The sequence below is a fragment of the Tympanuchus pallidicinctus genome, unplaced genomic scaffold (genome assembly GCF_026119805.1).
Source record: "Tympanuchus pallidicinctus isolate F22 unplaced genomic scaffold, pur_lepc_1.0 scaffold1, whole genome shotgun sequence".
In the NCBI taxonomy this organism is placed as follows: Eukaryota; Metazoa; Chordata; class Aves; order Galliformes; family Phasianidae; genus Tympanuchus; species Tympanuchus pallidicinctus.
This window is the reverse complement of record NW_026294618.1, coordinates 58,913,207-58,938,761: the sequence shown is the minus strand read 5'-3', so window position 1 is coordinate 58,938,761 and position 25,555 is coordinate 58,913,207. Positions and strand designations below refer to the sequence as shown.

Genomic DNA, 25,555 nt, shown 5'->3' with positions numbered 1-25,555 from the left:
GATTAAGTTTTTGAATAATGCTGGTATAATGTAGAAATCTCAATTTGGAATAAAAATATTATGCAAAGTAAACTTAACAAAAGATGTTGTAAGTAGCAGTGATGCAGGAGACTCCTCTCCTTTGATTTTAAAATTAAACTGAGGTGATTTCACTGTGTAATTACATGTTAATTTTGCTTCATCTACTTTTTAAAATTCCATTGAGAGTGTTAACTTGTTTTTCATTAAAATGCTGGATCATTTATTAAATAGAATTTTTAATTGTATATTCTTGTGATATTCTTGTAAATGTTATATCTTTTTCATCTCTTGTTGTAGGAGTCAGCTATAGGTAACTGACTTCACGTTATAATGGACTCAGTTATAGGCAACTGACTTCAAATATTGTACTTGACTTCAATTTTCTCCATTCTTAGTTTGGCATTAAATGCTTGAATTGTCTATAACTTGAAAGTAATGTTCATAGGCATCTTGGTAAAATCTTAGTAGATGAATTCTTAGTAATACAGCCTGTGAGAGAGAAGAAAAACAGCTCTTCTGGTCTACATATCACAGTTTGTGAAATTGAAGTAGGTTTGCTGCCTTGGACACTTCTTCATATTTTAAATACTGTCAGTTGAATGGATTGAGTATTTTAGTTTAGAGGTATAGAATACATGCTGACTATACAGGACTTATGAAATAACAAGATACTGATAAATCTGCTGATATTCATCCCAACTTTTGTTGTTGTTGTTATCCTAGACTGTGAAGTGAGAGTTTGTGAAGTGGAGAGTATTGTAGAAGAGCAGGAATCATAGAAGAGGGTAAAGGCAAAATGGGAATAAAACCTCCCATATAGTACAGACTTCAGGGATATTAGATGAAGAAGAAAGCAGGGAGAGATTCACAGGTAGAAGATAGCAGCCTTGGTGTATCCAAACTACTACTCTGAGGATCTGGTTGTCTAAATCCAGGCACCAAGCATGAAACTGTGGTCTCTGCATTTTTGCCTGAATCTGCAAGTGCAGATTGTTGGTAAGGAGTAATGACACAGCATTGCATTTGGTAATCTTCAGTCTGGGAATGACACCTGAAATTTTTCATGGCATGCAAATGGCTTTGATTATTCTGTTCAACTTCCTGTTCAACAGTAATGTTCAACTTCCTTTAAATGCTGGACTTCAATCCCTGAATTACACAGGCTTTTCCAGGAGTTTTTATGTGTAGATGCAACTATTTCATATAAAAGTAAAAATCTAATGTAGTTATTTCACAGAATCACAGAATCACAGAATGGCCAGGGTTGGAAGGGACCTCAAGAATCATGAATCTCCAACCCCCCTCCCACATGCAGGGCCACCAACCTCCCCATTTAAAACTGGACCAGGCTGCCCAGGGCCCCATCCAATCTGGCCTTGAACACCTCTAGGAATGGGGCATCCACAACCTCTCTGGGCAGCCTGTCTCCAGTTCCTTGTTGTTGAGCCTCGTTAGAGATAAAAGCAGTAGTTTGTAACACCTTTGGTCTTGCTTCTTTTCTTTTCCCTATCTCCAGATTGGCTTCACGGCTGTTTTAATATTAGTTTCATATATTCTAATTTAAAAATAAACTATAAAACCATACAATGTCAGTTGCACCAGTTAGTGTATTTTGATTTCTCTCCCCGCTCTTAAAACACCGTTTCCTGTTTATCAAATACTGTCAATTAGAAAATGCGAGGCAATCTCAATCTTACAAGGACTAATTATTAGTTCTTAACATTAGTTCTTAACATCCTTAGTTCTGTTCTTCTTTTTGGCTTGCAAATGGATTTAATTCCTGTCTTCTGTACTCTGCTAACCGCTTTTAAAAAATCTTGGTTCTTGTTGCTTATTGTGATCAAAATTGGCATTAGCAAGTCCTACTACTGAATTGCACCAATTCTGAGGAATGTACAAGTTGATACTTTCAGCATGTTGGCCTTGAGAAGGGAACATGGCCTCTGAAGACATTTTTGCTACATACTGGCTAGTCGGAATCATAGGTAAGCTGTAAACTACAAGTATTCATCCTAGAGAGTGTGACCAATAATAAAGAAGTAGCTCCTGAGAGCCTCATCTGTGGCTTAGTACATTATTATCCAAAGTGTTCTACAAAACAACAAAAAAGGTTGTCTTTGCCTCCAAAACGTTTACAGCTTAAATATTAACTGTGGCAACAGATGAAGTTATATCAGTAGGGAGGTATGAATAAAAGGACAGTGCTGCTCAAGGTAGCTAGTAACATGAAAGGCATTCATTTAGTTGACTGTCATATTAGGATATTCCTTTCATTCTGTTGCTACAGTGGAAAACTGAATTTGAAGACCATTTACGTGGTTCATGATCTACTCCTTGAATGATGCCCAAATGCTCATTAACTTTAAAATGAGGTATTCTTTTATTTCCCAGTCTTGGAAAATGCTTACTATGATTGCCTGCCTTCTTGACAAGGAAAATGATTTTGAAGAGAAAAAAAAAAGTATTAATTTAGGAAAAAGAATACAATTATTGTGAACGATTATTGAAGTTTGGGTGGCACAAAGTCTCCCAGTTAGAAACAGGTAAACAGAAATTATTTTTCACTCCACGTTATGGTCAGGGAGAAACACAATTTGTTTACTTGTAGGTACTGAGGTAGGAGAAAATGCCTAAGAGGATCCTTCTCATTCACTTGCTGTCAGAAAAAAAAGTTGCACACTCTACTCTCCTCAAGACATATAGATTGACTGAGCTGATTAGAAAATTCAATTACGAAACTTTTAATAAGTCTTAACTGATATTGCAGTATTCTCAAATGCAAATAAGAGTATGCCCTGTGCAATTTGATCAGCTTTCCTGACTCAGTCTGTGTAGGCATCTGTGAATCCTATTCAGTTCCTTACAGACTGAAAGTTGAACTTGCTTGGAACAGGAGCATTTGTGAGTTGCAGAAGTTTAATGTCCTATTTCAGGGTAAATAAGCCATCCCCGTGACTACATACTTTGAGACGGAAGTGTAATTCAGCAGGTTTTACTTCCAGATAACAGAGTCCAGACTAGAGAAAGGGGACTGCTCAGTAATTTGCCTTCTTTTTCCTACTGTATTTTCTGTTTCCCTTGTAGGCTTATGCCAGTGTGTTTGTTTTGGAGACTATCAAACTGGAAGTAGGGTTTATTCTGGGTTGATGGTGGGCTTTTATGTGCCACCAGTTTCATTTTATGTGAAATCCTGCAGTGTGTTGAATTGACTATTTTATTATGTGAAGAAAACTGATACCAAGTTTCATACAGATAATGTTGTATTTTTGCACTATTAGAATGTGAGCTGCTGCAGTCAGGTATAATTCTTTGTGTTGTGCCTTTGAATTGGTTCTCATCTCCATTTCTCACGTATTGTGGATGTATGAGGCTATTGCTCCTTTTCTTTGACTCACTTGGATGCAATATGCAATCTTGTCAATAAAAGTAAACGGATAAAATAATTTCTGGGTCTGCTCCAGCGACTAGTGGCTTCTCATTCTTGAAATAAATATAGAGAGGAAGAAGGAGAATGGAATTTATTTGAATGTTTAAACTATAAGTTGTTCAGATCTTTGTAAAATGGATCGCTTGGTGGCAGAAAGGAAGTTTCTTAAGGGGTGATTTGATACTAATACTGGCATAGTTTATTACACAGCTGTATTGTAAGCCAGACTCAGTCATCTCCTCTTCAAATCAGGACCTGCTGTGTAAAACACATTAAAGGAAGAGCTTTATTTTTAAGCATATTTATTGAAGGAGCATCAGATTCATTGATCATTAGATATTGCCAGTAGATGTAGGTATTTCCGTGCTTTTTAACACTTTTTTTTTAAACCTTTAGTGCTCTTTAAAAGAAAAAAAAGAGAAGGATGTGTTATACTACTAGAGTGTTGCCCTTGGCAGGGTTTTTCATCTTGAAATAGCTTATAAATGAATAAACGCTTCAGCTGTTTTCGCAGTTTTAAATCTTTTGCCATAACTAGTAGTGCTGTTTTTTTCTCAAGGATGTAATGTAATTGCAAGCTTAAACTGTCATCATTAAACATTATTTTGTTAAGATAGTCTGATGTATATTTTGGGTTATTACACTTTCCAAGTAGCTTTCAAATAGCTGTGTTATATATTGTTTTATGTAGCATGTATTCGTATGTACTGAGAAAGGATCATACCTTACAGATTTAATATGCTGTTCTATGAGTTGGGACCCTATCATTTTTATTTTTTTTTTGACAGAAAAAGCAGAACTGAAAAAATAGTTATGATCTCAACCTCGTTAGAACAAAAATTGTGATTTTATTCTACATCCATTACTGTTATCCTGAAGTCATCTTTTGTTTGAAGCATTCCTGGAAGCTTTCTTCTCACTGATTTTCAGGTTGGAGCAAAAATTATGCTGATCCTTGTTCTCAAAGGCAAGTATCAGACTGAAAGGAGAAGAAGGTGTGGCAGATCCTTAACGTGGATCAGGTGCTTGAACCTTTATGCAGCATTGCTCTTCCTGGTTAAGTGTGCACAAAGAGCTATGTGTGTGTCATTTTAAACCATTCCTTTGTGGTTACTGTGACTTTTTAAGAAATGCCTTAAAGGAACAGCTACGTCCTTCAGGCTCATTTTAAATAAAAGGATAAAATGTTTTATAAACAAGCAAACAAACAAGATGCCCTTGCTAACACATTTTATTTAAATAAGCTCTAAAAGCTGACCCAAACCCTAGAGCTTACAGTAGAGAGCCATCTTTCCCATCTGTGTTAACTCAATGCTCGTGTCCACTGGGCAAAGGGAAGAGAAGTCATAGAATTGCAGAATGATTTAGGCTGCAAGGGACCTTAAAGTCCGCCCAGTCCCAACCGCACTGCCATGGGCAGGGCTCCCCCCACCAGCTCAGGCTGCCCATCCAACCCGGCCCTGAGCACCTTCAGGGGTGGGGCACCACAGCTTCTCTGAACAGCCTGTGCTGGTGCCTCACTGCCCTCTGAGTAAAGAATTTGCCCTTAACAGCTAACTTATATCTCCTCTCTCTTAGTTTAAAGCCATTTTCCCATGCCCTATCACTGTTTGCCCACGTAAATGCATTAACACACACGTGCCTCGCTTGGGCACTACCCCCAAAGACTCTCCAGAAGGAAGCTCTATCCTGTGGAGTCACAGATATTCTGTGATGTGGTATCCTGTGTGGATCAGCACATTCTTCCAGTGCCCTATGGACAGCTTTCTGCACATAGAAAGCAGGAGTCAGAGCAGGATGGGGGGGACTGCTTTCTTCTGCTGAGGCCTGCACGCGACAGACCTGTGTGCCCTTCAGGAGTAACCCTGTGCAGAGAGCCCAGGCTTAGGGCCACAGGGGTGGGAAAACAGTGATGGGGTGCTGCTCTGAAGGCTGCTACAAGAGGCCATACATTGGACAGATCTCTTGTAGGAGCCATGTTGTTCTTCATAAAATATTTGTTTCAGTACTAATGACTGGAATAAATTGACTTGGTTCTGTTCAGGGGGCTCTGAGAGCCATAAATCTCAGGTCTGTTTCTGAACTGGCAGCATGGTTTGAGCTGGTCTCAGTCAGCAGCCTGAGACTGTTGTGGAAATGTTCCCTGCGGACATCTGTTTGTAGCGCTGAGTCAGTGCAAGGTGGGACAGAGACAGCATTACCCCCGTTTGAAACAGTCTTTGAAAATGTGAACAAAATGTGAAACTAATTAATCTGTTTTCATGTCCAAGCTGTATGACTGTCATGAAAACAGAACAAACTGTATTGTGGCAAAATGCGTCAAATTATTGAAGTGATTTTGGTACCATGAGGATGAAGTTTTGTTTTCCAATTTCACACGAGCTGCTAAAGTTCCTTTAACAGTGAAATAAGCAGCGCAGTAATTAATGCTGGCAAGCTGTTTTGGGGTGTAATAGTACAAAAAATGCCATTGTTGTAAGTTAGGAATAATAGCGTAGCATGCAAATATCAAAGTACATTAGTATTTTTTATATATGGTAAGAACAGAGATAGTTCTCAATGAGTACAAATTAAAGCTTTATACCTAAACTCAATTATTCTTCTTAATAAAATCCCCACTCTTTTATTAGAAACTGACACAAAATTAGCATTCGACTGTACCATAGTTCAGTCTGACCTCCTGCAGAATTTAGACGTGGGGCTTACATGTAACATGCAGCTGCCCAAGGCTTAAAGTTATAATAAGGATTGTTTGTCCTTCTGTCCTCTAACTCTTGTGTTGTACTCATCCACCACTAGATGAGTGGCTGCTCTTAGCATTTGTTGTGTTATGAACCACAGGAAATCTGGAAAAGATCACGCCTGTGTGTTAAATTGACGTTTGCTGCCAACCATGTAGGAAAGCATTCTTTGTGAATGTTGGCTATTATAGTTATATGAGAACCCATAAGCAAGTTTAATGTTCAGAAGAGATTGGTGCCTGCCATCATGAACAGCAAGTGGCAACTGCGTCTTGTGCACCATAAATCCTTCATGGCTTCCGTTCTCTTCACGGCAGAGGTGTCTAGTGCCTCTTTGCATGCTGTTCTGAAATGCTGGGCTTATTTTCTGTTTAAAAGTAATAATTTTCTTGCCAAGGTAGAAAAAAAAATACAAAGAAGTTATTCCTTTAAAGTATTCAACCCCAAATCTGTAGCTTTAAGAACTCTTATTTCTGTTGGATCTTTGTTGGTTGGCTTGTACAAGATAGATCTGAGAGTGCATAGCAAGCAGAGAAATCTTGGACAAACAAGTGGCTGGGTCTAAGTCATCATACATTACTATTCTGTAACTACTTCTCCTTTCTTTTCCAGCTTCCTCTCCATGAGGCCTGAATTTAGAGTCATGGAAAAAAAACAACCAGTATAAGTTCTTTTTTTTTAATAAAGACATCTGCCTTGGTGCACTGAGCACTTTGTTGCTAATCTGCTTTAGGGATATCAGACAGATATCAAAAATCGGAACACAGCTTTGGTTTTTGTATCTGTAATGAAACTTGGATAGACTTGTGAGGAGGAAGGAGTGGGGAAGCAGGATTTCAGCGATAGGCTTCCAAACTCACACATCAGCATTCAAATCTTGACTTCCAGGCAAGCTACCGATGTCCAAACCTCCAAAAAAAAGTAGCCTCTTTACCTTGCTAAACAGTGCTGTGATTTAAAAAAAAAAGGAAAAAGAGAAAAATTTAGGAACAGTATTTGTACATAAAGTTAATTTTTACCTTTTTATTTTTTTTCCTTTCTTAAGTGTGTAATGTTTTCGGGAACAGCAAATGACGTTTGAACTGGTATGCATTCAATGAATGCTTAACTGATATCTTTGCCAGCTAGTCTAATTTTTGCTTTTAGAAAGTCTTATCTGGTAAGCATGATGCTATAGTAACACCAAGTTAGTGCTGAGCCTGTGACTGTTTATCTCTGGCTGAGCTTACTTAATCAGCCCAGGAGTTTGGTGAAACTGTGACTCCTGCTGAGCTACATCTTCTCCCATTGGTGGGAATTGCTGCTTGTTGTCCATCTGGGGAAGGTGCTGTTTGTTCTGTGCAGTTTGTCTCATTCCAGGAAGAGTGTCAAAACCCTCTCTTTTTTTTCCCTAGTGGTTTGTATCTCTATTTGTAATTGGTGTTAATTTTTCAGACTTGGAGAATTTTTTTATTTTTTGTAGTTCTGAACTTGGTAAGCATGTATCACAGCTCATTGGCTTTTAAGATGAATGATACAGAGGCCCTAGTCCTGATCAGGGATTTTTTTTTGTTCTTGCACTGAAATGAAGTTAGTGCACAGTATCATCAAGAACCACAGGCAATATGAGCCTCCTCTTTGCTAAACTGGGAAAAGAGCAAATTAGTCTGGGGGAAGAGGGAAGTCTTAACTCCTGTTCTCTACTTCTTTGTAAGCAGCCAATTGCTTGCATGCAACGAGTTTGTAGGTTCAGTGAACAGCAACAAAAAATCTCTGCAGCTCAAAAGCAGCTCCTATTTTTTACCAACTCAAGAAAATAGTATTTATAAGTAAATAATCCTGAATGGAAAGACTTCTCACCTCAGCTACAAAAACTTATGTGAAATCTGTCAGGGATTTGGTATGTTCTGTGTAGAAAAGTGTGTTCTGTCTTTTTCAAGGTTACAAATATAGTGAGATGCACATGCGTAAATGTGCTTTTCAGTGTTCTCAAATCAGTTAGTGGTTTGGCTTTGATCCACAGAATGGTAGTATTGTTGTTGTTACAGTGGTATTGTTTAAAGTTTCTAAATTCTGATTTCTTTCAGTATTTAAATCACAGAAGGTTAATTAAAGCAGTTCTTTATTCTACAACTGCTTGGGAATATTAACCTCACAAAGCCTGCATTAAATCATTGAAGTGATAGAATTGCATTTGCTTTATAAAATAACCTTACAAGAGCAAAGACAAAGCCATTTATAGTTCAATGCCATTAACTGCTTGGCATTTAGATATTAGCGTAGGAGTCTATTAATTAACTTGATAGTAAAACTCTTGGAATGCAGACTGATAAAAAAACTATTTTGTTTTAGGAGATGAGAGATCATGACTAGTGTTGTTCCTCTTACAACTCTCCTTATTATTAAATGAGTATTTTACTGTTATTCTGAGATCAAAATTAATATCCCAGAAATAATTTTATCTGTACCTTTGAAACTTGGTTGTAAGTTAACCAGAATAGTATGTTTTTCAAAAGTTACCTGATCACATAATAACCATTTACTTTATGATCCATTAATCTAATGGGTGTTCATAGACAAGTGTGCATATGCAAATGTTTTATAATGTAAGTGCGCAAACCCTGTTCTAAGAAAAAAATTGAAATATAATTGAGACAGTACAGTGAATTAAGTAATGAAGTTATGAAGTCTGAAAATCTATATGATTTATTTTTCTATAAGAGCAACGTATATTCCAGATTTTAGTGGTCTTGTAAATTATACCTTACGGTCAGTTGCAATGCAGCAGTGTTCTTTTATGGTCTTTAAATTAACACATATTATTTTCCTCAGAGGTGGGGAAAATAAGTGTGTTAATATTTCCTGGCATAAAACTTACTACCGTATTTCTTCACTGCTCATGTTTTCTCTAGTATGCAGGTATGTTTGCAGTACATACATTCGGTTTATTTTTTGCATTTTGAGTTGGGATTCTGTTGCTAAGACGATGTTATCTGAATATAGGTCAGCATTTATGTTATGTACAGACACAGGGAAGGAAGCCCATTCCAGAACTTCCCCTTTACTGCATTTCTATTACAGTGCAATTTAGAACAGCTTTTGGAATACTGTTCCTCAGTAATCAGGCGATGGAAAAGTCCAGCCTCATCCTCACACTTCTCCCTGATGGCTGAGTACCCATCTACAACCTGTCTTTTGCATACCTATTTTTAGATAAAAAATGAAATGTAGGTATAAAGGGTTTATGTTTTTTGGCTCTCTGCCTACAGAGTTCACAAAGGTCTTGCTTTGTCATTTTCACAAAGAGAGATTCTTGTTCTTATATTTCCTAGAAATCCTTTGCCAACATTTAGTGAATGTCACAGTTTTGGTTTGGTTTTTTTTGCTTTGTTTTTCATTGATGTGTTAAAGACCAGTGGTCTGGTCACAGAAGAGGTTTAAGTTTTCACAATTTGCTCTCTACATCCTCCCATTCTTGGCTACTCCCAACAGCAGCCCACTTGGGAATACTCTGTCTTGAAAACACTGTGGTTGTGGTGATGGTGTTGAAGGCTTTTCTATCATAAAGATGAAAGAAATAGTTTGCTTGTGCTGGCCTATACTGTTGTGTTGTGCAGTCCATTGAATTGCTTCTCTTGCTGGATGCTTCCACCTTTAAACTGTTGTTCTCTTTCTGTAAGTTTCTGCACACTTGCTACTCCTTGGAGTAGAACTGTTCCATGTGGTGGCTGGATTTAAGGGTTCTTGTGTTTGTATGGTCCTCTTTTTCCACAGTCTGCAGAGCTAGAGAGGACAGTAATGTAGTTAACGCTCTGCTTCCACCAGCCCCAAATGGGCCATGCTAACCCTCTTACATTTCAACAATTTCAGTCAACCCAGGTAGTAGGTTTGGGCTGAGAAAACCTTCCATGCCAAAATTACTACAGGCTTTTCATCTTAATTTCGGTTCCGTTTCTTAGGATTCTTCTGTTGTTGAACAGTAGTCAAACCTCACGCCAGTCATTTCTTTTAAGAGGCTCTGTGGTGGAGTACTAGGGAAAAACCCAGTGCACTAACTAGTGTTAGACAGGTGTTGCCTGTAACATAATACAGGCGTATATTGAGGGAAGGAAAACAAACAAAAGAGCAGACAAACAACCAGAGCTCTTCATCATTCCCTGTTTGATGTGACCACAGTGTAATGTTGTCAGTGCTGCTCGCAACTCTTCCTTACAGAGTCGCAGGTTTTCATGAGCCTTTGGGTAAAGTCTTGGTTCGTAAAGATAGGCCCCAAAGAAAATGTTGCAAAGATGTTTCTCAGCCTGAAGCACGGAAGTCCTTTCTCTGGGTCCCTCGCTCTGTTCGCCTGGAGGTAGCAGCTGCTCTCAGTGCAGCTTTTCTCTTTATTCCGTAAGCTGGCTGCAGGATTTCAGCTTGCGGTAAGCTGCGGGCAGTCCCCTGACCTGGTTTCTGCCAGCCAGCCGTATGCTCCCAGAGCCTCCTCCACCCCAACAGGCGTCTGGGGATGGCTTTTGCCCACTTCAGCCCTCCATTTGCTCCACTTGCTGCTCCACTTCAGCCCTCTATTGCTTTCAGCTCGGTCTTGGGTTCACAGCGCTCATCTGGGGCTGGCAACCCCCTTCAGTGCCTTGGGCCTGCTGAAGAGCTCAGAGCATTAGGAAGGACACGGCAGGGCACCAAGTGGCACGAGACCTCGTGTGGTGGTTCACCCTGAAAGAAAGAATAGGACACATGAAAGATGCCAGCACTCTTTTCTTTGTTCATTCTTCTTTTAAGTATAGCTTTGTCACTTAAAGGATGGGCAGGGAAAGGAAATAGTGGGTGTAGAAAATGAAAGCGTGATTGCATGGTCTGGTCTTGTATGGTTTTTTAGGAAAAGTTCAAAAAGCTCTGTAAACATGAGAAAATTCATGGAAATAAAATACTTGCTTTACCGAAGTTATATTTGTATTTCCCAGATTGCATCTTCAGGTTTGCTATCATCTCTTTATTCACACTTGAATTTTACGTCTGTAGAAAAAGGAGAAGCTCTACTGTTGTGTTTTTTTTGCCTGTAAATTAAAAATTGAAAGCCATTTATCAGGCTATGCAATGTGAAAGTCACATTCTAATACAAACATCAAACTTGGGGTGTTTTTTTTTCATGTGGAATGTTACAAGTATGAGAGAAGAAAACTAGAAGAAATGTCTTGTTTCTGATTAAATCCACTACTGATATGCTCTGTGATCCGTGGAATGCAGCAGTGGGGGAAGGAGAATAGCAAGATAAGGGTTTCAGAGAATGATTTCATCTTCGAGCTCTTCCTGCATCACTAGCTTAATGTGGCTCCTGGAGGCCATATAGACAAGACGTATGTAAAAATGGACTAGAATGTTTAGGAAGAGGGACTCATCTTTCATGTTAGTTGTCTCAGATTACCTGATATGTGACTTAAACTAATCTGTCCAAACAAATAACTTCCTTCCTCTAGGATGAGGGACGCTATTTTTGACCCTGTATGTGTTCAGTGCATTTTCAGTGTATTCTACTGGGAAAAAACCTTCCATAGTTAAATAGTCTGAGTTTCTAATAGCTTCTTGAGTAGATGGCATACGGACTTAGCCTTAATCATGTATTTGCTTAATTAAGGTAACTATAATTTGTAACAGTTGAGGCAAGAAGTACTTTTTTTTTTTCTTTTTCCCTCCTGTGTCTTGAGGCTTAGCTTGGTTGTCATTCTGTGGTAACGGGGATCATGAAGGGAAAAAAACGATGTTCCCATTGTAGGTTATATTTGAAGTAGCTTAAAAAAGTGATCTAGGAAACAGTAAGTTGTCAGAATGCAAGTGAAGATATCTTAGAAGAGATGGCATTAATTACATTGGGGAAGATTGGGAAGCTGTCTTTCTGCTGATGACTGGTCTACATCTCAAGTATCCAAACTAGCAGGTTTTCCAAATTTCTTCAGGTACTCACTGTACCTCAGGACAACTGTCTTCATTCTGGTGGTGGTAGCGGTTTGGCTTGAAAAGATCTAGGTATTCTGATAATGAGCAGAGTTTATTTCAGCACCTAAATATGCACTGTTATGCTGAAGATTACTGTTTTGCACTTGTAATCAACCTACAGTGTGGCACCTACCAAGCTTTTCTTTCCTGGCATCACCTGTTTTTTCTGTGCAGTTAAGAGACTCGGTTGCTGACTTGAACACAGTGCTCTTCAGCTGCAAGATACCAGTTTCCTTTTCTCTAAGGCTTTAGTTGTTTTCTATTTTTCCCCCCTTTCTGACTCATTAACTTCAAAGTTCAAGGCACATGGATGTATTTCTTCTTGACCCAGGATCTTCTGCAGGAATCCATCTATGCCCCGTAGGACCTCTGCAGACCATCTGCCTGGCATTCAGGTGAAGTTCTCTACTTCTTTGTCCTTTGTGGACCATTTCCCACAGGGCTGCATTCTGTTGCCTGCTTCCATGAACTTCAGTGTTGCATGTGCCCCAGGCATAACATATTTTCCTGAGTGCAATGCAGCCTTACCTGCAGTATTCCTCTAACATGTTGGCTGTCCTTTGCTGCTTTTCTTGTGCTGTCAAACAGTGAGCAACTTGGGAGTTGATGTTTTAGGTATTAGGATTGAGCTCAAGGTTGGTTGTATAGGGATATAGTATCATTTAGGTGAGGAATATTTTTTTTATTGTAGCTTTTTGCATGAGGATGAAAATAAAGATAAATGTCTTAATCTTTATTTAATGACACAGCACACAAGGATACTTTGGTAAGAGTACGTCTTTCTATAGACATTAACATATCACTTGCCTTTTTTTCTATTCCGTAGTATCCCATCAGAGATGAGTAAAATAATCTTATATGGTAGAGCTGTATATTTATCTTGAGTGTTTAACTGAGCCCTGAGCTCCATTCTCAGGTGGTGTGGGGGAAAAAAAACACACATTTGGTTTCAATTTTGCTGTTGTCACATTGCTGTAGAATTCAGTGCTCTTATAGTTGAAGTCTTCTACGGATAAACTAACTAAAAAAAGAATACAAGCACTAGCATAGTTTTTAATGAGCTTTTGAAATGTAAAGAGTATTATATATATGCCATAAATTATTTTGCTTCAATTTAACCGTCGTGGTACGTACCTTCCTGAGTGGCCATGTTATTCCTCTGCAGTTTGCTGCAATAGAAGTGGATGAAGCCTGAGTGATATTTCTCACTCAGCCTTTCTTTAAATGTGGTTTCCCTAAAATGTTAATGATTTTACTATGTTTTCATTACCCATTGAAAAAAAATTCAAACTGTATCATAATTAGATCTTATCTCTTTATCAGAACTTAAAACAAGTGTGTGTTTCATCTACATGGCTTTGCACATTCCTAGTGCTACATTCATTCAGTTTTGCAGAGAGAACATAGATGTGTACAGATTCAGTTTTTTTAAACTAGGTCCAGCTAGAGATCAAAAGCGTTACACTAATTTTGCTCATCACAAAGGGAAAGGCTGTCTATCTGTGGCTGTCTCCAGAAGGTTGCTGTGCAGTTGACTTGAGCTGCAATTTGGTGACTGGTAGAAACACCCAACTTTCCCAGGCCAGTCCTGCTCAATGAACAAAGCTGGGAGGCAGGGAGTTTATCTTCGGCAAGCTTTAAGTTGCGCCTTTTCACACAGTGACCGTGTGAAGACCCAGCACAGTAAGATGTTGGTACCCAGCTACAAGACTGGGGAAAGTAAGAACAGGAGTCTTTGATGTCCCTGCAACCCAGTTTTTTCACTTGAAACCTCTGGCTTAGTGACACTCCATACCAGAACTAAAGACAGAAAGTTTAAAAAATAAATACAATATCAGAGAGCAAGAGCTAAGAAAATACTTTTCTCTTTCTTCCTCATCATGAGGATACACATCATGAGCTCCATACACCACTGCAATATGTAGCCCAAGCTAAAAATACATGTGAGCAAGAGGTAAATATCTGGCTCTGTGGATGATAAGGAGTTGGTTATTGTTATTGTCCGTAGTCATACAATGATTATCAGTGATTGATATCTAGACAACTTAACCAGTATGTAGGCTTTAGGCTGTGTATACACAGGCATATTCATTTTTTTCCTTCTTCCTTTTTTTTTTGGCTTACCTATTTCACAGTATAAAGATTTTTTTAAAAACAGGTTATACTTCAGATATTGTAGAGTACATGTTTATGACTTGCTGATTATTTCTCCCAGCGCCTTTTATAAAATCTGATGGGGGAAACCCTGCTTTTAGTTATTTTACAACTCTGTTGACAGTTTGTGCTATACCAGCTATGATATGATTGGATTGGTGCCAGTTTGGGAAGTTCTGAGTGGAAACTTGTAGCCTTCTGTTTATGAAAGCTTGGATTCCTCTGTGTTGTACTCATACACACTTGTCTTCCATGGGCAGAAGGATTTTCTGTGATTGATAAAAAAAAAATCACAGCTTTGAAAGATGGTATCACTGATGGGTAAAACACTGGAAGTCAAAGGAAAAAAAATCAGGGATCTTGGGAGAAGATGAGTTCTGATATCAGTGGGGGACTTTTAGCCATGTCTGTAGCACACATAGCATTATGTTCCCTCTTCCCTTAATTTCCCTCCCGTGATTTCCTGATAAATCCATCCCTAGATGCTAGAAAGAAAAATGACCTTTCTAAACTGAAAGAGAGAATGTGCATTTCTTCAGTGATGGACAGTTTACCCTAACACCTCTGTCTTTATGTTTTATTTCTTTCTCAAAATCCATTTTATCTATTCAGTAATATGCTGCATGTTAACGTTTTCCAACATGAAGAACTGAAGGAAAACACTAGGGATTTTCTCTCTCCTGTTTTTCAGAGGGAATGAAACTAAACACTACATTGGTTATAAAACTAACCTCTTAGTGTAACGTGCTACGATTTAACTGTCATCATGTTTATTATGTAAGTTGACTGTTTTTATTGGACAGCACATATGTATAAACACAGAAAGCTGTACACACAATCCCATGCACATTTCCTCAGGAAGATTCCTGTGCCTCAAGCTTAGAGAGCAAACCAGTTTTTCATTTCTCAAGAGCTACTTCCCAAGTTTGCAGTCATCAAAGCATCTAGTGGCATTGCAGTGAGTGTGGGCAGTAGTTGTGTGGTCTCAGTCTCGTTTGGAGCGCACAGGTATCCTCATCATAACAACCACTGCAGTATTTGCTTCCAAACCTAACCTAGAACTGAGCAAATCAATTTGATTTTTTGACAGTCAGAAAGAAAGGCATTATGGAAGTTGTGCAATTAAAAAGACAAAGGCTGTAATGTTCACATTCTTTTATGTGCACTTCAGTATGTGGAAAGACATCTCAAAGCGTTCAGTACTCAGGTAAAAGTAAATTCCATTCAGCGTGTGATATTTCTTATGAAAAATTGTGCTCTTTACTCTCCTCTTCCTCTCCCGTGGAAATTTAAGTAGGGAGCGAGGTTTCAAGTAAAATTTAGCAAATGGGAAATCCATGGTTGGTACTTGGTGAGGAATTAAAGGCTCCTGGCTTTTCTTTTTGTTCTCAGAAAAACTGTCCTAAGCCTGTAGTGGCTCTTTAGAAAAAGGAGTAATTGTGTTTCCAGAATGATGTCTCCCAAGCAAATATTACATTTATCTTTTTTTGTTAACCACTTCTGTTGTTTCTGGATAATTTTTGCTTTTGTTCCTGTTGCTGTTCCAACAAATGGTTCTTGTTCGGTGTTTTTTCATCTGTAAAGAATTAGAGAAGCGCACAGAAAGGTGACCTGGAAGCCTGGATCTCCGTGGCGGGGTTTGTTACAGGCATCTGCACAGGGACAACAGCCGTGCGCGTGTGCGCGAGTGCGCGCGTGTGTTTTGAAACGAGGGGGAAAGCAGAGGTTTGCTCATTTGTTTGCCTATTGTGAAGCTGTCCTGCACCTTTCTCCTCCTTTGTGGCAGGGTGAAGGCTGCTGAATGGCGGCCTTGTGCCGTTTGTTGGTTTTAAACCTCGCCACTAATCCACAGGAACCTGCTGGTGCGCGCAGCAGGAGAGCTGTGTGACAAGTGGCGGTCTGGGCGGAGGGCATGCGGGGGGTCACAGGGGATAATCATCATTCAGCCATCAGCCTTTGTCACCCCTAAGCCTAATTGTTACCCTCTGCTGGTAACCACATTGAAGTGCTGGCCTTTTAAGTGCTTCTTGATTTGGCTTGGCACAGGCTTGCGGATCGGATCTCTCGTTGTTGGGTTTACATCCGACCAGCTTTGCTGGGTTTTGTTTTATGAGCCTCGCTGAGTTTTCTGCATCCCTTGAAGTAACTCAGGAGAGCTCAAAGCAATGGAAGGAGCTGAATGGAAGCAGTGTGGCTGTTAACAAATGTCTCTGTCAGCAGCGGCGCTCAGAATGAGACAGAACGCTTTCCTGCTCTGCAAGGCGACTGGTCTGTGCAGGCTGTGTGCGAGCAATGACTTGTGTGGATGCGGACACTTGACTGCAAGAGCAGCCTCTGCAAGCAGCAGCAGTGTGATCGCATGGTGCAGGTGGGGGTGGCACAGAGAAAGCTCCTTGTCCCTTCCTGTTCTCCCCTGCCCGGCCTCTTGCGGGCGTCAATAGAAGCGTTAGATGCAAGGGGATGACTGGAGCAAATTAACCTCCAGTGTGCTTGGGAAGGGGAAAAAAGAATTGAAAAACTTAGAAACAACAAAGAGAAACCTTTAAGGTGTGATATCTTTTTCTAGCAGTCAAGAACTGGTTTTTCAGCTTTCCCTGCCAGTTACCCATGCTGAAGGAGGTACTGTGCTTTCAGTTGTTTTCCTTGCTCAGTTAGTGTAGAAGCTGCCAATGTGAAATATAGCAGCTACAATGAAGCCTGAATCTAGGGCTTTGTAATAGGCAAGTATCTTGCATGTCAAGTAAGTTTGTGCTGTGGGATATGGGGTGGGAGAGGGTTTTTTGGCCCCCACTTGCCCCTTTGCAGCAAGGCTGGTGCCAGACCATTACCTAAGACGGCTTGGACTTGCACTGGGAGGAAAATCCCTCAGTTGCTGGTACAGGCTTTGGAGCGGCTTTCAGTTAAATATTTCCTTCTAAGCCATTGGATGCAACACATCTCCAGCAGATGTGATCTTTACCACCACTTGATAGGCAGCTTTTGAAAGCCATCTCAGTCATAGTGTTGGTAAATCCAGGATTGTTACAGGCATCTGATGACACAGCAGGGTTACAACTTTATTTGCAGTCTAGTCCTTCTACCTGGCTCAGTATTTCATCAGAAGGCTTGGTAACTCATCTAAGAGTAGGATGAAAGTTTTGACTACTTTGTGCTCATGCCTCTTTTGCAGTATAGCGGGTCATTGGTTGAGAAGGTTTGTTGTTTTTTTGGCATGTGTTAGTCTGCCTACCAGTGGTCTGATTCCACGCCACCTGTAGGCACATCTGTCTGCCACTCTATCAGTTTTCTTCAAAAACTGTGTTAGTTATACTGGTACCTATGGATATTTTCCAAGGAGATTTAATTACCAAAAACCTGGTGTTTATTTTTTTATTTTTTCATTGCAGCATTATATTTTCACCATTATGTGAAGTTAATTTAATTGTAATTACTGAGTCAAGTTAATAATTCTGTTACAACTATTTTTGCAGGACATGTCTCAGGAAGGCTATGGAACCAGATCTCAACCCCCTATGGCCCCAGGAAAGCCTAACCATGAAGACTTGAACCTAATCCAGCAAGAACGACCATCGAGCTTACCAGTAAGAAATTAATGTTTTTCTTTGAGTTCAGTATTTTTAAATTATAAACAAGGTTGTTCACAAGCTGATGAGAACCTGTATATAAGTGGTGGACTTAGCTTAGGGGTTGTACTGATTCAAAATGTCACTATCCACATCTATGTTTTGTGTTTGTGCACATTTATATCTGCACAGAGGAAATAGATCAATATTTCTTCTGGGCTCTAGGAATTCTGTACTTGCACAAAACGATCTGATGAGGAAGAGGCTTTTTTCTGTGCAGTTTTCCAAGGATTTCAGTATATTTTGATTTAGAATGCTGACACCATGAGTTATTTGTTCCAAACCTTAAGCATAAATAATGAGTTTGACATGTTAATTCTGCAGTGGTCTACTACTACAGACAGAAGTGTAGTAGTGGGTATGGTAGTGATACTTGGGCAAGGTTGATTGTTTGGTTGGGAGATTATTGTGGAATAACCTTTCTTTGTTTTCTGAGCTCTCTGCATTCTGCTGTGGGGGAAAACAGCACACATTAATACACTTTACAGAGATACTGCAGCTACTTGTGTTATTGAAGGTCTTATTTTACTGTAATTGCCAAAGTGCTCTGGCTCTGGCTCTGTATTCTGTTGCTGGTTTGGAGATTTTCTTGTTTGTTGTTAGAACAACAGCCTGAATTTCAACCAACAAAAAGACATTGCATTCAGCTTAAAAGGTGGAAACTGTTTATATGCTGTGTGACATTTAGCTTGGAATAATGTACTGCAAACCTACAGAACGTTTTCGCAGGTTTACTGGTTATTAATTTCCAGTTAGCAGAGAGGTTCTTCTGAAGAGTTTACCTATCAAAACACCAAATATATGTGTGAAGTCTGGCAGTTTGTTGTGTATTTTTCCTCTGACACATGGCGCTATTGTCAGTTCTTAAAAGTAGGGTAATAAACATCTTCACAGCATTTAAAGTTATATCTTAGGCACCCAGGAGAGTACATATGCCACAAATTCTTTACATGATGTTTGAGACATGCCTGCTTCAGGAGAACTATGAAAGCTGGTGTGAGAAGAGCTATCTGTTTACTTTGAACCAGTGTTAATTTGACAGGAAAACTTTTTTAAGAAGACCAGTTTCTCTGAACTCGTCTCAAAAATGAGTGCTGGCAATTACTTTCAAAATAGGAGGCAACTGCTATTTAAACTCTTTAGGCAACAGCTATAAAAAAAACAAAACAGTTAAATTAAAATGAAGTTCTTACCTCAATTTTTCATGAACAGTGTTTATTAGGATAGATAGAACTAGTTATTTATTAAATAATGTTCTAATTTGCCAGCAATTTTTCTTAAACAATCGTCCTACTTTTAATCCATGCCCTGTCCTACCTCTGTCACCACAGTATCTAAGCAGACTGTTGGGTATTATCTGTGTCCCTAAGTGTTCGGTATATTTAGTAGCTCATTATTATTCTAGGTATGAGTAAGCTGGTGGTATTAACAATGAATGTTAACCATTGTGGCAGTGTAGCTTATACTGTAGGTTTGTTGTAAATGCTGATGTTCAGAGCCTTCGCTTCTGGAAAGCTTACATACTGAACATCCCAACCTCCATTTGGATGGGGAGGAGAATGTGAGGCAGTATAGTTTGCCAAATTTAAGACCATCTGGAACCTTTCATATATTGTGACATTGTCTTTTCGGTACTGTGAGCAAACTCACCTACTTCCAAAGGAAATGCCTTAGAATTGAGGATGGCCCATGCATTCGAAGAACAGTGAGCGTGATGAAGACCTGTAGGCTTAGTACTGGGGGTAAGGACGGCTTGACCATTTAAACAATTTTTTCTCCTTGAGCAAGAGGCCTGCATTCAATTTTCAGCTGGTTATGAAATTCAGTGATCACTATTTCTCATTTAGTATTCCTAGTTATAGTGTCATTTTGGGATGCTAAATGTGGCTTCCTAAGCTTGTTTTCAAGATAATGCTGTTCTCGAGGGTAGTCAGTAAGTCTTTGTATATTAAAGCTTGAAATGAGAGCAGTGGTGTTACGCTTTTAATAAAATTTGGGTATGTTTTGTTTCATGGTATTCTGATATTTATACAGTTTGCCCGTTATCTTTTTATTTCTTAAGGGCATTGTGTAAAATCACAGCAGCTACATAGCAAGCTTATACGAATCTCTAAAAACAACAAAAGAGATGTAATACTAAATGCTGAATGGTGTTCTCTGATGTGGCTTTGAAAAAAAGAGTTTCCCTTTGATGGATTTGAAGAGGAGCTGGCCACTTTTTGCAGCACTGAATGCTGACTTGTGTCATCCTTTTAGAGAGTTTTTTCAGCAGGTTTGTGTCACAGTAAGCACAGCTAAACAGCTCAATGGTTGTTCCGTTTCCTTCACACGTTGTATATAAAAGTCCTGGCATGAATGTTCCCATAAAGTTCAAAGCAGACAAATTTGTAATGTGGGTTGGTAACAAATGGCTACAAACAAAATATGGCTTTATTAGCTACTTCTAATGGCCTGTCAGATTCTATACAATGCTTCCTTTCCTTCTCCTAAATGCTCTGATATCTGAAGGGTTTGACCCGGAGGTCTTTTACCATGTGGAGTCACCGAGAGCCCAAATGAAAAGTTGCATAGAATAGTGCTCCGAGCACTTTTGTTGGGGTCACAATTAGAAGGAAATCTCAAGCTTTTGAGAAAACATGGGAGTTAGGTCCTCTGTGAAGGAAAGGAAGTAATAAACAGAAACTGTTCCCTATTAGAGTGGAAGAATAAAGGGGGAGAAGCCTGAATGCAATTGTCTGGAGAACAGCTTCTACAGAATATATTTACTGAGGTTTAAGGGATAATACAAAATACACACTTCTGCTATTGTGGGAAAGATAGAGCAGACTTGCAGGAAAAATCTTCTGAATGGTGTATCTGCAAGTTTGCTCTCGCAAGAAAGGAGCTTATGTCAGCACTGGTTGTGTGTGTGTGCCTGCAAAGACAAATACTTTGTTTTGCCATAATGAGTAATTCGGTCCATGTTCATGTTGGATTGTGGTGGTAGAATGAAGGGCAGAAGACATGGATGAATTTATTTTTTACTGGTATCACTACGAAAGTCATTTCGGATAGATGTTGGGGTTTTTTAGTTTGTTCTGTTTGAATATAGTCCTTTTTTTTTTTTCTTTCTTTCTTTGCTCAGTGCTAGTTGTGCTTGTTGTTTGATGTGTGAGGTCAAATGGCCTACCCAAGGTTGCCAAGTTTCTGAAACCAGTGTTTCTGCTGATTTCTTCTGGTTGCTGCCTATAGGTGAGGTCCTGCAGCTGCTTGGCTTTGCTGTAAGTTAGGTTGGTTGCAGCCCTGCCATGTGCCCACAGTGTGCCATCTGCGCCTTCTCACATCCTCCACTGTCAGCGCTGTGACTCAGGGAGCCGACCTAGCTAAGAAATAATTTCTGGGTTAGTTTGGGGCTGAATCACTGCGTAATTGCTCATGTGATACTGAAGGCAGAAAGTTGTATCTGAAGTGGAGGGAACTGGTGCCTTGGTAGGTCGCTCACACTTGGAGCGTTTACACATTAATTCTACGACGTCCCTTTTTCACTGTGTCTTCACATGGAGGCACAAGAATTTTCATGTGAAGCAAAACATAGCTGGCACAGAGGTAGAACACTCTTTGTATCATGTGCAGTACTATGACTTGTCAAGTTTCACTCTAGCTGGCTCTGGTTTGGTGTATGAGCTTCAAAGTAAGGTGGGCCTCAAATAGTACATACTGTTGTTTGAAACCTTTTAAGATGTGTTGTTTTCTTATGCTTGGCACTGTGGGAAGCGGTACTTCAGCAATTCCTACCCAACTTCATTAGCCGCTTCACAGTTGTGTTTCACATCATTTTTAGAGAGCCTTTGTAGGATGTATGGAGTGCTGGATGTTCATTCTTCTGTGCAGCATGCTTTTCTCATTGTAGATTTCAGAAGGCCTCTGTTGAGAACTAGTGATGAGCTATAAATACAAGACTAGATACACTTGGCTCATGGATCAACATCATTTTGGACGTATCTTAATAGTTGCTGGTTGTGAGGAAAAGCATGGAATGGTTTGACAATTCACATTCCTTGTGTAACTTCTAGAATACATGGTAGCTTGGAAAATCATCTCCAGCCAGGGGAGTTCTCCCTGAACAAGTGTTGTTTATGGTTGAAGTCTTAAGCCAGGAAAAGAATTCCCAGCATAGTTTGAGAAACTGTAGCTGACAGTTAGGAAATACCTCCTCTTTTCCTGGGACAAGGGACTCTGGTGACATTCATGAAAAGCTTAGCTCAGAATCCTTGATGGTTGAGGATGTGGGCACAACCACAGTGTAAATATTAATGAGGACTGTAACCCTTTCGGTAAGGAAAAATGAGTATTAAAGGAGAGATGGTGCAGCAGCCCTCTCATTTTATAGACAGTGTTGGATTGTTTGCAGATAAGCAAATTAGAAAATTCAAGCTGAAGTGGTGTTTTAAAATTCAGGATGTTGTTTCCAGTTTAAGAAAAAAGGAGGTTTGTGTGGACATGGAAACCTGTAAATGAATTCCTGGTAATTCTTGGGAGATAAAAGCAGTGGGCAGTTCATGGATGTATGTGTAAGTTCTGTCCTGTGGTTACTTGTTTCTGTGCATGTCTCCATCTGCAAATAACTGGGAGTAGGTTAAATATGAACAAAAAGGAAATGTAAGTAATACTTGTGAATTAAATTTTCCATTGTTTTTCCATCAAGTAGAATAAGACTAGTATGCCTCTTTCCCACTTACTTTTCTTCTTCTGCCGTGTTGTAAAATAACTGAATGATCTTGTTTTCCTTTGTTTGGGTCAAGAAATTTTAGCTGAAAATTGTTACTCTCTGAAAGAAGATTATTGACTCAACAAGCCTTCAATTTTCAGTGAATAACACTCCCACCCTCTAGCTTCAGGAACATGTGGTGCATGCATTCTATTTTAAAGTACAGACTGTAATTTAAGACTGAGGCAGTTTGATGCCCCACTGAACTTTGTTTAAGCCTGGAATAAAAGGAAAAAAGCTTCAAGTTGCAAAGAAGTGACTAAGCTTTCTCAAATGCTTTTCTTAGCCATTATGCATAGAGTTGGAAAAAGTTACTGTTCTCTCCAAGTCATTTTAATTCTGGATCAAGTGCAGTTGCTAGCTTGTTTCCTTTTTGGTCTTGTCATTCCATGTAATAAACCTGTAGCGCAAATAAGTTTCATGCAACTCATATGTATAGAGGTATTGAGTGTATGTATTTCTGAGGTGCAAAGCATTGGTTGGTACTTGTGTTCATACAGATTCTGTATCTAACAATCTGTTTATGGCCCGGAGTGGGTCTGCATAGTGAGACAGATCCTTTATGAGCCCCTGAAGCTCCTCTGCAATAATATCCCTTCTGTGATATCATTGGAGGAATGACTTTACATGTAATGTTGTGGTATTGAAGATCCTGGCCCACTCAACATACATGTATTTTTACATTTGATTTCAGTGGGGCCAAGTTTTCACATAGGTGATCAGATGGATTCCCTGAGAGAGTCAACTTTTACATTCACTTTTGAGCAAAAGTGTGATTAAAGTAGTGCTGTGCTGCCCTGAGCACGTGCTGCGCGTGTAGGGATGAACTGATGCAGTGAATCAGAGTTGTTGATTCTTGAATTGACTATCTTGCTATTAAAATTAAACTTTGTAATGTGAAAAGAAAGTCCTGTTGTTAATCACTTGTGTTTTGAGCTTTACAGAATTGCTTGGTTTTCCTTGCTGGAATGATGACATTTATATTAGAAATGGTGTTGAGTCTGCTACTGATGTATTAAAACTGATTTTATTAGATACTGTTAAAAAAGAAAAAAAAAGATGCGTGGTTATTCCATAAAGTTTTCCATTTTCAAAATACTTCAGAGTGTATTTAGTGTACTTGTAATAACAAAATCACTCATTTAGGATCTAGAAAAATTTAGAAATGTGAAAAGAAATACTTAGCTTGACCTCTATGTGAAATTTACTTGGGAAACCTGATAAGGGATTATAGATCCCAGTAGTGGATAATGTTGCAAAAACTTGTGTTTAAATAGGCCAATATTGTCTTGGGTGGAATATTAAGGTCTTAGTAGTTTTTTCCTGCAGCGTCTTTTGAAGCCATTAGCAATTGCCTCAATGTACTTTGCAGCTCCAAATGCCAGAACAGTATTGATGTTGACTTGAGAATTGAAGAAACAAGGTTGAATTTGGGTGGTTGAAGCATTTTTCCCCCTCTAGCTGTTGCCCCTCTGGAGGCTGCTGTCCCCTCAGAAGGGGCAACCAACTGTGCTTGAAGGGGCACTAGCTGTCCTTGTAGTCTGCTTCCACTTCCAAGTCAGCACTTCTAGGTTACGCATTTGAGAACCTAATTCTAAACTGGTTCAGACTTTTGAATTCCTGGAGGGTGGTTGAGGTTTTTGTTTTTGTTTTTATTTGGGGAATATTTTATTTGTATTTTTTTGAACATTTTGCTCACTCTGTGTAGATACATACAGCATTTAAAAAGGCGCGTAAGCCTCAAAATGGGTTTGGCTCTTTGTAAAGTTTGAGTTGATAGCAAACTATAAATCTCAAAATGTGATATATTCACTGGTCCATATCTTTGTTCATCTCTCTTGGAACCTTGGGGTCCTTTGTGTCCTTTGGCACACAAAATAAGACAAAAGACTGTTGTTTAGTTGGATACCATTTCAGGAAGTACTTGAGACACTATAAATGTTTTTTCTTTCCTTTATTTTTACCTGAAGTATTCCTGTAAGATAGGGTATATTTTTTTCCCAGAATGGCTCCTTTACACGGGTACACCAGCCATCCTGAAAGGTGACCTTGGCTTCGTAATCTTGACTAAACACAGCACCTCCCTACAGCCAGCAACATCTGAAGCCTAGCAGTAGATCCCTTCTTTTTTCTTCTAGCGTCCATTCCTGCTTGCTTGGGAATGTGCTGGCTTCTGGTGCTATTAATACAACTTTCCTTTTTTAAAAGAAAAAACAAAACAAAAAAACAACCAAACAAGACCATGATTAGTCTTTAGTAGAAACTGGCTTCTAGTGGTCCTGTTGCTGTGTAAGCAGATGTCCATGCAGCCACTGCTCACAGCATTAAGCTTAGGCCAGGTTTCACAATGCTTTGTCTGATTGTTTATGGTCCATCCATAATTGCTGGGGATTCTGCACCATCGTAGCACAAGTGCTAAGCATCTGCTGTGTGTTGCTTGTTTTTAGTGCTGTGCTGGAATCCCAGTGAAGTGAGGCCTGTAGTGTGGGAGGCTATTCTGGTTTTCCTTTCCTGAAGTTTGAAACAGTTTCAAAAATTTCTCTCAGATATTAGATTGCAAGAAAACATCTTCTGTAATGCTTAATTCTCTGAAACCTTCCTTCCCTGGCTGGAGCTGTGTGTTAGATTCACTGTGAAGTCTTCCCTTGAAGAAGACAAATCATGATGGCTTTTGTAGAATTTGTGCATATGAAAAGTGCTTCTGATGTGTGTTTGCTACGTGTAAATAAGCTACTACTATCAATTTACCTTGAACATATATAGACAGATAAAAATACCGAGTGAAGGCCTTTTTCTTCATTTGTCTTTGTTAACGCTGTAACTCATTGCATTGGTTTTCCTGAACGCCATGCAAATCAATATGTGCCATTTCCTC

General features: G+C 39.3%; 1 protein-coding gene across 8 annotated transcripts in view; it reads left to right on the top strand.

The window, feature by feature from the left end:
- The window catches only part of ARID1B (AT-rich interaction domain 1B), a 317,889-nt gene that overhangs the window by 77,297 nt on the left and 215,037 nt on the right, over window positions 1-25,555 (top strand). For all 8 annotated transcript variants that reach the window (XM_052684763.1, XM_052684754.1, XM_052684719.1 and 5 more), the window contains exon 4: window positions 17,781-17,891. In XM_052684763.1, coding sequence (XP_052540723.1) covers window positions 17,781-17,891 — 111 coding nt within the window. The remainder of the gene's footprint in view (window positions 1-17,780; window positions 17,892-25,555) is intronic.